This window comes from Mercenaria mercenaria, chromosome 13 (genome assembly GCF_021730395.1).
Source record: "Mercenaria mercenaria strain notata chromosome 13, MADL_Memer_1, whole genome shotgun sequence".
In the NCBI taxonomy this organism is placed as follows: Eukaryota; Metazoa; Mollusca; class Bivalvia; order Venerida; family Veneridae; genus Mercenaria; species Mercenaria mercenaria.
This window is the reverse complement of record NC_069373.1, coordinates 80,892,783-80,905,990: the sequence shown is the minus strand read 5'-3', so window position 1 is coordinate 80,905,990 and position 13,208 is coordinate 80,892,783. Positions and strand designations below refer to the sequence as shown.

General features: G+C 34.3%; 1 protein-coding gene across 2 annotated transcripts in view; it reads left to right on the top strand.

Annotated features, from left to right (window-relative positions):
* The window catches only part of LOC123528572 (serine/threonine-protein kinase TBK1-like), a 68,379-nt gene that overhangs the window by 40,873 nt on the left and 14,298 nt on the right, over nucleotides 1-13,208 (top strand). Inside the window, exons 1-11 of one of the 2 annotated variants that reach the window (XM_053522463.1) lie at nucleotides 1,374-1,522; nucleotides 6,171-6,299; nucleotides 6,588-6,728; nucleotides 7,045-7,174; nucleotides 7,421-7,511; nucleotides 9,934-10,024; nucleotides 10,593-10,750; nucleotides 11,135-11,245; nucleotides 11,551-11,730; nucleotides 12,518-12,723; nucleotides 12,923-13,073. In XM_053522463.1, the coding sequence (XP_053378438.1) occupies nucleotides 6,171-6,299; nucleotides 6,588-6,728; nucleotides 7,045-7,174; nucleotides 7,421-7,511; nucleotides 9,934-10,024; nucleotides 10,593-10,750; nucleotides 11,135-11,245; nucleotides 11,551-11,730; nucleotides 12,518-12,723; nucleotides 12,923-13,073 (1,388 nt within the window). In that variant the 5' untranslated portion in view covers nucleotides 1,374-1,522. Of the gene's footprint in view, nucleotides 1-1,373; nucleotides 1,523-6,170; nucleotides 6,300-6,587; nucleotides 6,729-7,044; nucleotides 7,175-7,420; nucleotides 7,512-9,933; nucleotides 10,025-10,592; nucleotides 10,751-11,134; nucleotides 11,246-11,550; nucleotides 11,731-12,517; nucleotides 12,724-12,922; nucleotides 13,074-13,208 lie in introns of those variants that run through there. The other variant, XM_053522462.1, reaches the window with a different exon arrangement.

Sequence of the window (13,208 nt, the reverse complement as noted above, 5' to 3'; positions counted from 1 at the left end):
AGCAGAATTGATGCCAACGTATGAACGATTGTGGACCATTAGATATGTACAAATAATTTTAAAACTAGTTTTCTATTTGAAAAATATTTAGATTTATTACTGTTTAAATACAGGAGTGCTTTAGCTAGGTTAAGACTATCCTCGCATACATTAGCAACTGAAACATGTCGTTACTCTAGAGATAGAACAGATAGAAATCTGCGATACTGCATATTTCGTCAGAACAGAGATATAGAAGACGAATACCATTTTATCATAGTGTGCCCATTGTATGAGAATATAAGAAAAACATATTTAAAATCATATTATTACAGAAGGCCAAATGTAGTGAAATTTATTGAACTTCTCAATAGTGATAAACAAGTTATTATTAAAAATTTGTCTAAATTAATTTATCATGCATTTATACTGAGAACATCTTTATTGTAAATAGTGGTAAACTTTTAGCTCTACGTATCCAGATGATACTTCCATGTATAGTTGTTAAATGTATAAGACTCATCCTCCATAACAATCTATGTTACATGTAAATTCAATTATTTCATTCAAAAATGCTTACGCTTTTTGTTATTTGTATAAAATCACATGACAATATTTTGATGTATGTGTACATATTATATTTATGACAAAAAAAACTGTACAGTTTACGTCAGTAAAATACTCTGTCTGTCTGTCTGTCTGTCTGTTACAAGGTTTGTCTCGGCATTTGCCCCGGTTTGCTCTAGCATTTTCCGGTTTGATAATTTTCAGCGGTGTCATGACCTTTGATTTGTCTCTCTTTTTTTATCTGTACTTCTCAGATACCACATTTCCAGGAGTTACCACTGCCAAGCCTAGTTGTATAATGTATAGTTGGAATGCTACGATTCAGTAGTGTCATGGCCCTTAATTTGTGGCATTTTACTATTTCTGCGTGGTAAGATATGGAAGACATACGTTTTTTCGTGAAAATAATCTCTAGTATCAAAACGTATTCGTACAGACTTATAGGATTATAACGCGTTGTTACAGAAATCTCAAAAATGACACGGGGTCCATCCCTCACCAAACACAAAACCCAAGCTCTTGAGTTCCATATCAGTGAAAATATATGAATTTCGTTAAAAACATTTCAATAACCCGTTGAAACCCGTTGAAAGATGCAATAGATGGAGGATATATTTGTTTGTCTAAATTAAATGTCCTTCACACCAAGTAAACATCAGACGTAAAATTTTCCGTGATATGTTTTCACGAATTATAGACATGTAAAACAAACCAATATTATGAAATACACAGAATTAAAAATATGAAAAGTATCCTTAACGCAAAACATAGATCCAATTTGGTACGGCCTGACAAATAATTAGACCGTTACACTCATGACTTTGTGTAGCGTTATAAATAGATAGCATATCACGTGATCTACTTCATTTATTATTCGGCATATATACAATGTTTCTTCACAATAACAATTTTAGTGTAATGTGTGATAAATGTGTATGAAACACATCATTGTAATAGTTGGATTACCTTACTATAGGTATGGAACGTTACATACATTTATACTGTTTCTTATACTATTACAAATGATAAAATTATCGGAGTACAATATAAATAAAACCGAAAGTAAATACGTGTAGAAAAGCATGGTATAGCTCAAGCGGCCATCAATGTGAAATGGGGTAATGGATGAGTTTCAATAAAAGGATACGTAATTACTAGATTGATTGTCTAAATCTACTACATCGTATTAATTACTATTCTAATATTAATAAACAAGTTCAGTCATGATACACGCGTACAGTAGGTCAGTGTCTGTTATATCATCCACATAGGCGTAGGAGCAGGGGGGGGGGGGGGCCAGCGGGGGCCAGGCCCCCCCCCCCCAAAGCTAGGAGAGGGGGGGCCAAAGTATAGTTTGGCCCCCCGAATATTTTGGACAAGAGATATAAATTGCAGTCTAATATAACTTTTACTTAGCATCATATAATTCTTTTCAACCTGATTTCTGATTTGCATTTGGCCTTCCCTTGTATTCTGACTAAAAATGTCTCTTTCCGTAGTGTGAGTACTGAATATGTACACGCCACCCAAGAATGTTTACATTTATAAGAATATATATCATTGAGCGCAATCACTACAGTCTCCGGTTTTTGAGCGTCTGCAAAATCAGTGTAGCCTTACTTAACCTGTTTACGCATGTAACGTTATGTATTTTTTTGTTTTTTCATGTCCATTCAAGGGAAATGATAATTTCCACAACTTTATACACAATTAGACAAATACTATGATGTATGTCCAGGGCTTCAACAGAGAATGTAAAAAATGGCACACTTAATTAGAACAATCATATATGACTGATTAGAGTTTCTTGCTATCGTATGTATCATCAGAATAACTCAATGATTGCTAAAACATAAAGTTTAGGCTAGGCCACAAGTATTATGATTAATCCATGAAAAGCTGAGTCTTGCACGAATAATCACGAGGATACTTTGCCCTACCCTCCCCCCCCCCTCCCTCCCCCCCACCCCCAACAACCGCCGATCGAAAATGTTTGCCCCCCAGTTAAATCGTCCTCCATGATAAAGTTGCATTTCAAGCTTGAAGTTAATGGAAGACAATTTTATTTAAGAATTAGTGACGTTCCGTTCTTCAGACAAATATAAGATCTATTGACATTTTTTTCTATATATTTATGATAGTGGTTTTGAACCCTGTACTGTGTACAAGCTAATGCCAACGATACGCAGTTGATATTTTTTTGCGTTTTTAGCTCACCTGTCACATAGTGACAAGGTGAGCTTTTGTGATCACCCTTCGTCCGTCGTCCGTCGTGTGTGCGTCCGTCCGTGCGTCCGTCAACAATTTCTTGTCTGCACGATAGTGGTTTCATTTATGATATTATTTTAACCAAACTTACACACAACTTGTATCACCATAAGATCTCGGTTCCTTTCTTGAACTGGCCAGATCCCATTATGGGTTCCAGAGTTATGGCCCCTGAAAGGGCCAGAATCAGCTATTTTGACCTTGTCTGCAAAATAGCAGCTTTATTTATGATTTGATTTTTACCAAACTGGCACACAACTTGTATCACCATAAGATCTTGGTTCCTTTCTTGAACTGGCCAGATTCCGTTATGGGTTCCAGAGTTATGGCCCCTGAAAGGACCAGAATTAGCTATTTTGCCCTTGTCTGCACAATAGCAGCTTCATTTATGATTTCAGTTTAATCAAACTTGCACAAAACTTGTGTTGCCATAAGATCTCAGTTCCTTTATTGAACCGGCCAGATCCCCTAATGGGTTCCAGAGTTATGGGCCCTGAAGGGGCCAAAATTAGCTATTTTGACCTTGTCTGCACAATAGCAACTTCATTTATGATTTGATTTTAACCAAACTTGCACACAACTTGTATCACCACAAGATCTTGGTTCCTTTCTTAAACTGGACAGATTCCATCATGGATTCCAGAGTTATGGTCCCTTAAATGTCCAAAATTGGCTATTTTGGCTTTTGCAGCCAAAAAGAGACTTCATTTATGGTTTTATTTGATACAAACTTCCAAAATATCTTCAACAACAATAAATCTTGGATTCCATGACAAATCAGATCCATTCGTAGTTTCCAGAGTTATTTTATATCTGATTACCTCCCCTGATTGTAGTCAAAATGGATTTATATCAGTAAGTACTTACAGGACTTATTTGAAATTTCATTATTGTCATTAGTTGGACCGAGGCAATCAGGGTATATAACTATGGACTGATTTTATGTCAAATTACCTCCCTTTATTTTTGAATTTAAAATGGGTATATCTCCGTAACTAATGAAGATACTGATCTGAAATTTCATTTATGTTAACAGATTTATTTGGCAGATCCTTCTTTTGTTATCTTACAATAATTTTCTTTTGAATTACTTCCCTTTTACGTTACTATAAATAGCCTATTTTAGTAACTTTTTTATTATTGGCCGTAGGGAAAAACTGAGACCACTTTTCTGTGGTACAACATGGATGGTACCTCCAATTTTTAGGTGTATTTTGACATATCTGTACCTTGTAAGAATTTTGTTTTTCTTTTTGGTTAAATTTCTTTCCTTTGTTGTTCCTGTCCTTTGGACTTAGATATTTTTTCTGAGGACCTTCTTGTCCTCAAGTGCAATGATAACAGGTGAGCGATATAGGGCCATCATGGCCCTCTTGTTCAGAAATATTAACATATACGCAGTTGCTCTAGATCTTTTTGCGTTCTAGAAATATTAACATAAGGCAACTATAATTAGATATTAGATCAACTATGATTAGAGTGTACAGATTCTTTGAGGGTATGGCAACGCATTTCGTCCGTCCGTACGTAATCAGAGGGACAGTCTAGATGATACATGACAGTTAAGAGATACTGATAGACTGAAGAACTATGTCTGCGTCTTGTATACAGTATTGTTATTGTCTCTCTCATTTTGTACCTTTTTATGGAAAGTACTATTAAGATTACTCAATTGAAGACATTCAAAGTACTGAAAGAGCATATTTTATTTAAAAACTGTTGATGTATCTGTCGCCCAGTTTATTTCAGACAACAGCTTTGTAACTATTAGTATAACTTTTACAGGAACTTGACATAACTATAGTTGGCAGGGGCGCGGGGAGGCGTGGGGTGGGGGAATAATTATATCTGTCCTGAATAATTGTTTATTTATATCTACATTGAGAGCTATTTATGTATATCCATTTTGTAGTTAATTTTACATTTTTTAATAATCTGTGATCCAGGTATTGATGGATAAGGTTGAAAAGAAGTGCAGAGCGCAGAAACCTGTCTACAATGTCTACAATGGCAATCATACATAAAGTTTTCAAAGTCACATGATTATGATAAGCAGTTTGAACCACGTGTTAATGACATCTCAAAATAAATAACAACCTCTCTACAACGCCAACCTCTCTACAATGACCACCTCACTACAATGAAAATGATACGCATTCCAAAGTCATAATTTTACGGCACCAAGTATGAACCTGTTGTTACGGACTTCTCAAAATAAACGACAGCCTGTCTAAAGTGACAGTCACATATACTTGCCAGTCATATAAAGTCATATATATGTGATAAGCAGTATAAATCTCTTATTAATGGCATCTCGAAATAAATAGCAACCTCTCTACAACGAAAACATCTCTGCAATGACAATTATACACTTTCTTAAAATCCACCAGTTCGACAATCACATAACCTCTCCATAACAACAGCCAGTATACAAGAAACACTTTTACTTGTATAATGTCTCATTAGCTGAGTAGCTGCAAGATTAAAAAAAATGTCTGAACGATCCCATTACACCTGTACAGTAGCTTCAGGCATGGTATACTGGTCACAGACCTTACATTTGTTAACCATAGTATCTTCCTGTATTTTATGTTAAATTACTTCCGTTCGTAGTTATAACATGGTTAACTTCTCCTGCTGTCGAATCTTCCGGGCAATTTAGGTTACTTAAACTGGAAAATAGTATATTTTGTAGGTTTTGTACATTTATCATTTTCTTTCTATATTCCTTTGACAGGAGCAAGTTACATAAAGTTATATAGGATCTAAAATTGTCTCGAAAGACTTTCTTTCCGAGGTTTGAATGTGTTGAAAACATGCTTTAAGTAGACCATGAGGCCAAACTTGAAAAACTTGAACATCTTTACATTCATTTCCCTACATTCACTTCCCTAGTAAGAAGTTTGTTTGCTTTGTACAGTTAGACTTAAGATAGTGGATTCATAATCACACTCGGCAATTTCCGGATGATTACGTATTCTTATTTCTAGGCAGTTCAGCTTTCTTCAGACGTGAACACGTGACCGTCCGTAAAAATCGGAGAATGTCGGACGAATACGTAATTTGCCGCCTATCATTTCGGGTCCGTTACCTTAAATATGCTTTTGGTACTGCACTAAATTTTAGCCGTGTGATAGCGTATATTATATGTAGCCTTTTACGATGCGCCAGTTGGACTTCGAAAGACAGCTTGATTCAGACTTAAATAGTTCGTAAATACTTGAGAACACGTTTGCAGGGTTTGTTTGGACCCTTGTCTTATAAATTGTTGCCATCAACTAGCATCTAATGAAAGACGCCGTCTTTGTATCTTTGAAATTTACTTTACTTGCTTAAAACATACTCTCTGTTTCCAGATGCCCTTTAACAGCCCTGGTAGGGGTGACAAGGCAGGACCTTTACGTTATACAGACAATTACGTTTACAATATTGCTGATTGTCTGGGTAAAGGAGCCACTGCTTCTGTATACCTTGGGAGAGAACGGGTAAGTAACTTCGGCTGATGTTGAAGTGTTCATTCAATTTTAATAAATTTCTCAGACTTTTCTTAGAAAAAATGTTGAGCAACTACTTTTCTGTTTCAAAAATTTCAGTAAATATATTGTTTTGATTTTTATGCACATTGATATTACAATTCTAACTGCTGAAAGCATTATAGTTGAGGACAACACCTAATTTTTGCTGCATCTATTTAAATGTGTTTTAAAAGAATATACACTTTTCACAGCCTAACTTATGATGTTTGAAATATCAATATATCTTTCCTTATTCAGAATAATGGAAAACAAGTGGCGATCAAAGTTTTCTCGGAGCTGGAATCCCGGCAGATCACTCAGGCGAGAATTCGCGAGACCGATCTCCTGAAAACAGTCGACCATAAAAATGTGATGCGACAACTGGCATATGAAAGAGAGGTAATGTCTTGAAAAGGATAAGGCTTATAGAAATTGAAAACTAAATTTGGGGGAGAACACAAAAATTCAGTCAAAATAACGATTGCCGTCTTGAAGTGGCGAAATTGTAATGTTTCTCTATAAGATGTGTATTTTTATGTCCTCACGGGCAGTTTGTACTATTCGGTTGTGTTCTTACCAAAGATACATTTATTTTAAGTGGGTATTGGTTAAGATAAATTTGATCTAATTAACGTTAAAGAATTGCCAGAATAGACATACAATTTTAAGTAACACAATGATGATAAATTCACAAATTGAAACATGTATTTTTCAGACGGAATCGAGTCAGTGGGTGATCGTCATGCCATACTGTCAGTGTGGGAGTGTATATAACCTATTAGAGCAACCACAAAATGGATTTGGTTTCCAGGAGACAGAGTTCCTGATATTTCTTAAGGACATAAGTATGTTTGTTGTTTAGTTTGCTACGTTTTTGTTTTGAGAACATATTTTATTAAGCCTTTATTTTTTTTAAAAATATTTGCCGGTCCTAAACTGTCTGACCTTGGCAATACTGATCATGTTTGTGGTAAAACACAAAATCAAGGAGCGGGCCAGTTTTAAGGTCGTTCAAGTGCACATACAAATATTTGTTAGAAATTGCTGATGGACAAAATATATTATGCTCTATTTTTCATCTTTATTTACAGCAAGCGGTTTGAAATACCTTAATCAAAGAGGAATAATTCACAGAGATATCAAACCTGGAAATATTATGAAGATGGTTGATGAAGATGGAAGGTCAGTATCTCTGAAAATGATGAGACATGGGAATAATTGTGTGTTTTATATGACATTTTTCAAGTCATTTAAGTTATATTTGAAAGTAAGCTAGCGTACAATGTTTCCCTATTGTCTCTTCCAGTCTTCCTTACTTGTCCTTCTTCAGTAACGGACAAGTTCCCAACGTCAGTGAGTGTCTAATTTTTACGGAATTTAAATTTACAGGCTCCAAATTCGGCTAAAATAACCTTTCTTTAGATCAGGGACTGGTATCTTTGGGCCATTCCTGCAGATCTAAATTGGTACCCTTTCAAAACTGGGCGATAATATTCCTTTACAAACTTTTACCCTTTAGTCATGAATGGTTCAGTATTTAGAAATGACAAGAAAGGGGGATATTGAAGAACATTAAGAAAAATGCACCGTCCTGAATCTTTAAAGTGTACTATTTAAAAAATAGGACAGTTACACCCACACTTTTATTTGTAATAATGAGAATTTTGCAATATTGCTTTTTTTCAAAATGTTTACCAGTTGATCTATTTTATAACCTGACCTAGATTTCAGTCATTCGTAAAAATAGGTCGCCTCTTGTATACCGCTTATAAAACAATTCGATTTAAAATCTGGTATATTTTGACTTAAACTTTTATAACCAACACTATTTCTTTCATCAAAACAACAACTTTACAAACACACAAGTAGATACAATTTTATTCAGTATTAAACCGTAGAAGTGAGTTGATACTATATAACACAAAGTGTATAAAACCTGCATTCAATAGTATGATTATGATATTTGTTGTAGTAACATGAAACATATAAATATTCATTTATTTGTTCATTTATAACTATTAACAACTAACTGATTATATCTGCATTTTATATTACCTAGTAATAAATACAAACAACCAAATGTTGTATGCATTTTTCTCGTGATTCACACTGTGTATACGCCTAGATGAATAATTTAACAGGGGCGTAGGAGCTCTTCTAAAGGGAAAGGGGGCGGATAAGAGAAGTGTAATTGTCAATAATTTGTTCAAACAATCCCACACAAATATAAAGGAAACAAAGATTTACCTTTCATTAAAGTACTGTTTACAAGGTTTTCGTTTTAAACTGGGCTAGCGTATACCTTTTAACCTTTTTAAATCACTGCTTTTCTTTTAAAACCGAGTTTAGGAAGAAACGTTGTTGTTTCTCTTTTGTGTGGGTGGGGAATATTTTATAAACCCAAGCCCATAAATGATTAGTTTTAGTAAAAATCGCTAATAAGACAGCTATTTGTACTATCTTGAACCCAAGTATACATTTTTTGAAACCATAACAGATTAAATCATTTCCATGTGAAAAAAGAACCTATTATAGTACATATTTCATGTAATTTCCGGCCTAGAGAAAGAGAAACCGCTAAGAAATAGTATAGGTTGAGATATAGTGCTTTGCTAAAAGAGATTAGTTCCCATGGTTGTCGGAGTGCATGTTTTCTTTGTTTCAAGTAATACCAGTTTTAGTGCGTTTCTTTGTTCATTCATAGTAAAGAATAGAAACCATGTTACCCAAGTGTCATTTACAAAACTGCACTTAAAAAGAACAAAATAGTCTAAAATTGAATGTTCATTGTTTTGTTACTAACAATAAATGAAGTCAAAATTCATTCCATGTTACAATCACTAAGAACATCATGTTTATTCCTATTCATAACCTGCCAAGAATACCACACTTGTGTTTTCCCTTCTTTGTCATAACTTAGTAAAAATAAAAATATATTTAGCTTGAATAGGAATAATAGTTTGATTGTTCTCTTACTAAAACATTGTTGCTAAAACGTACCATAATAAAAACTAAAACAAAAGATTTTGAAACAGTCGATGAACCATCTTTGTTTTGCACATGACTGATGTGAAATAATTCACTGAAATGGTTTTAAATTGTTAGAATCTAACAGTTCTTACCATATGTATCATTATTTAGTCCGCCATGATATCCGTATACAACTGTATAGTCCGTTTAAACCGAAAGATAGGACTATATCATCATTTTTAAAATTAGCTTGTCTGGTTTCCTCGAAGGACTGATGGGAAACAGGAGTGGTTTCTTTTCGTCCATGCGCGGATCCGGAGGGGGAGGGGGAGGGGGTGGTGGTGGTGGGGTGGGGGCGGGGTCAGTGTCCGCGCATGTCTGTGATAATTAGAGATGAATTTAATATTTCTGCTGGATCTATATTACATGTATGGTCGAAATGGGTCCCATTTTAAATTCCGAAAAATGGTTTCATTTCATATTTAGCTCAGCTAACCGATGAGCTGTTGTGATCACGTCATGTCCGTCCGTCCGTCCGTCAATGATTTCTTTAAATAACCTCTACTCCAATTACATATTTGAGATTATAATGAAAAGTTTCAATCAATAATTGTATATGTTTTCCCTTTTTTAGTCCGGTTTACATATTGACAGATTTTGGAGCCGCAAGAGAGTTAGGCGATGAAGAAACTTTTATGTCCATATATGGGACAGAGGAATATATTGTAAGTACTTGTTCACGATAAACTGACTTTAGCAGGAGTCCACCTGACGAACATTTATACGTCCGTCTTCCATACGCACAATTTGCCGATTCGGACTGGTTCTAAATACATTCACATTTTTTATAAATACATGATAGATCTATATGTTAATCATGAAAGAAATTTTATGAAAGTTGATTGCAGTGATTAACATATTCTTTGATTTACAAGCCGGTATTTATCTTGAGGCTGATAAATATATCTTTAGACTCAAGTCTCTGTATTTTCTATCGTTTTCATACAAGAGGGTTTTTTTGTATTTCGAGTATGGACTGTCTGTGTGTATGCTTTGATGTGAAACGTTGTACTTTTAAAATGTATTACACTTAAAAATGACTGAAATAAATAGAGAAATTAACCAGACATTTGATATGTTACTCTTTATGAATAAGTCTTTTTATATTTTTATATATATATACATTTTTGAAGATGCTGATCTATATATACATCACACGTAAGTGACTTTTAACACTACTTAGTGTGTATGTTGATATATGCATCATCACTGAAGACTTAATGATTTTTTTAGCATCCAGACATGTTTCAAAGAGCAGTATTACGTCAACCAGGTCAAAGTCAGTTTACATCATCAGTTGACCTTTGGAGCCTCGCTGTGACAATTTATCATGTTGCAACAGGAAAACTCCCGTTCCAAGCGTTCGGAGGCAGAAACGATTCCCATATGATGTAAGAAACAAGTTATATTGAAGTTCTTTTATACAGAAAGATATAAGACAGAAGATACATGTGAAGTAGAATAACAGAAAATAAACATTATGGCTATTCTGTTTCAAGATCTTTAAAGAGCGTAGGCTAGCTTTTCTGTTCTTGATTTTTTAAACATTTTTTATAAAGTCTTGATTTGAAGTGAACTAAAAAAACTAAATTCATCGAAACCTTCAAAAGTGACGATTTTATCCGTTTTTGTTAAGGTACATTTATGATATTTCATGTGTTTATTTTGATAAGGTGTGAATTCGAATTCCTTAAATGTTTCGATATTTATTAAATATCGTTATGTTTTTAAGGTATTTTGATATATCAATATTACTTTGAAAGTTAATCTTTAAGGTTTCAAATAATGTCTGGAAGAAGATCAGGAGATATATCCGGTATACAGAGAGAACCTGGGGGACCGGTTGATAGATCGAAACATTTACCGGAAACGTGCTACTTATCTAGGTAAGTACTGCCTATGTACTGGTCTATGAAGATTGAAGAAGATCTCACTGAAGACAACTTTTACTTGTTTAGAAAAATAAGTTTAAGAACGAACAATGGCACTATGAACGAAGGTCCGATTACGCCAACTCATTGAAAATTACATATTCTACGCTACGTTTATCTTATAATTAAAGTAATGATTTTCTTGATTGAATTATTTTCTATGAAAATATATCATTCTCTTTTTCATTGCATGTGCATGAATTCTTGATTTTTTGAAACTGAATTTCCAATGTTTAAAAATACAAATTTTATTGTTTCAGGGGTTTAAGACGGTTGATAGAACCTATTTTATCTGGTTTATTCGAGATTGATCCAACTCGTGCGACAACGTTCGATCAGTACTTTCACGCCGTGAGTGACGTCATAGAAATGAAAACGCTTAAAGTTTTCTTTGCTCAGACTGCCACACAGATAGTCCTTTACCTTCATAAAACGGACTGGTAACACATTTTATTTCTTCTAGGACTGGTATAAATCGCTTATCCTTAGTTTGTGCTACGTAACTGGTCTATATTAAACACATGTTAACTGGTCTGACAGTTGAATTCTTCATGTGAGGAAGCCATCCAGCTGGCTTACGGAAGGTCGGTGTTTCTGCCCAGGTTCCCGCTGGTGATGAAATAATGCACGAAGGGGCACCTGGGGTCTTGCTCCACCATTAAAGCTGGAAAGTTGCCATATGTGTCGATGCGACGTTAAATCCAACAAAAATAAAACAAAAACTGGTCTAACAAGTCAAAAACATATAAATGAAACCGGGAAAATAGATTTCTTATGTCATGTAATGTAACACTGATGGCATCGGGCAATAGTTTTGACTGTTGACAAGCAAAGCGTTCAATAGGTGTATAATATAAACATGTTGGATTATTTTCTGTAGATCTAGGATTGATTAAGTTCGAATTACAAAATGTATTGACATTATCATTGAATGTTTTTACTTCTTATACTCTGGTCTGAAACTTCTGCTTTATTGATACCTGAATTTTTCATTTGAAAATACTACAATGTAGAATCTATATGTGTTATGTTTACCTTTCAATTCGAACAAATGCAAGTAATTACAAAGTATTCGATCCAATAGGTTTATGAACAGACATAGATCAGATAAAAAAGTGCATGTTGTGTTGAAATGATATTATGATATACCATCTTACGGGTCTTTCATGCTTTCCTTTCAGTTTGTTTACCTCATATATCTGATGCATTTTCCCTCAATTATTTCAGTTACCGTCATATTCAAGAGAAGATCGCGGCTGTAACAGAAATCCCCGCTGAACGACAGTTAATTCTGTTAGCTCACACAGAGCTTAAAGACATTGTAGAAATGCACGAACAAATACAAACATTTCCAAAATCCGTCCAAAATGCTCAATTATTCTTGTTTGAAAGAGATAACTATGATTCTCAACGTATATCTGTTTCAAACCTCCGTAAGTTTGTTATTTTATTTATATGAAATATTACTGACATTTAAAAAAAATAATAAGGTAGATATATTTAACAAAAATTGAATTAGACACTTCTTTCCTGCATTTAAAAGAAACAACGGTTTGATTTCAACTCTTCCGTAGATGTTAAACTGCTTACATTTTTCAAATGCATGTAAAGAAAGTTTTGTTTTCTTTTCAGCTCCATTTCCGTCCTTTTCTGTCAATTCGTCGCTTAGCAACGATTCTTCTGTTGCTAAGAAATGCGCCGCTATTGCATGTTTTATTGAATGGAAGACCAAAGAGGTCAAAACCTTGCAGAATTATCTTCTAGATGCAAAACTTTATCTTAGGTGAGTAAGTTAACTTTGCCGGAAAATATATAAAATATATATAAAAATACAAGAACAATAATGACACAGTGAATATACTGTGTAGGAAACATTGAACAGAACAGAGATGTAGGTACTTGAACTGACCATTGACAA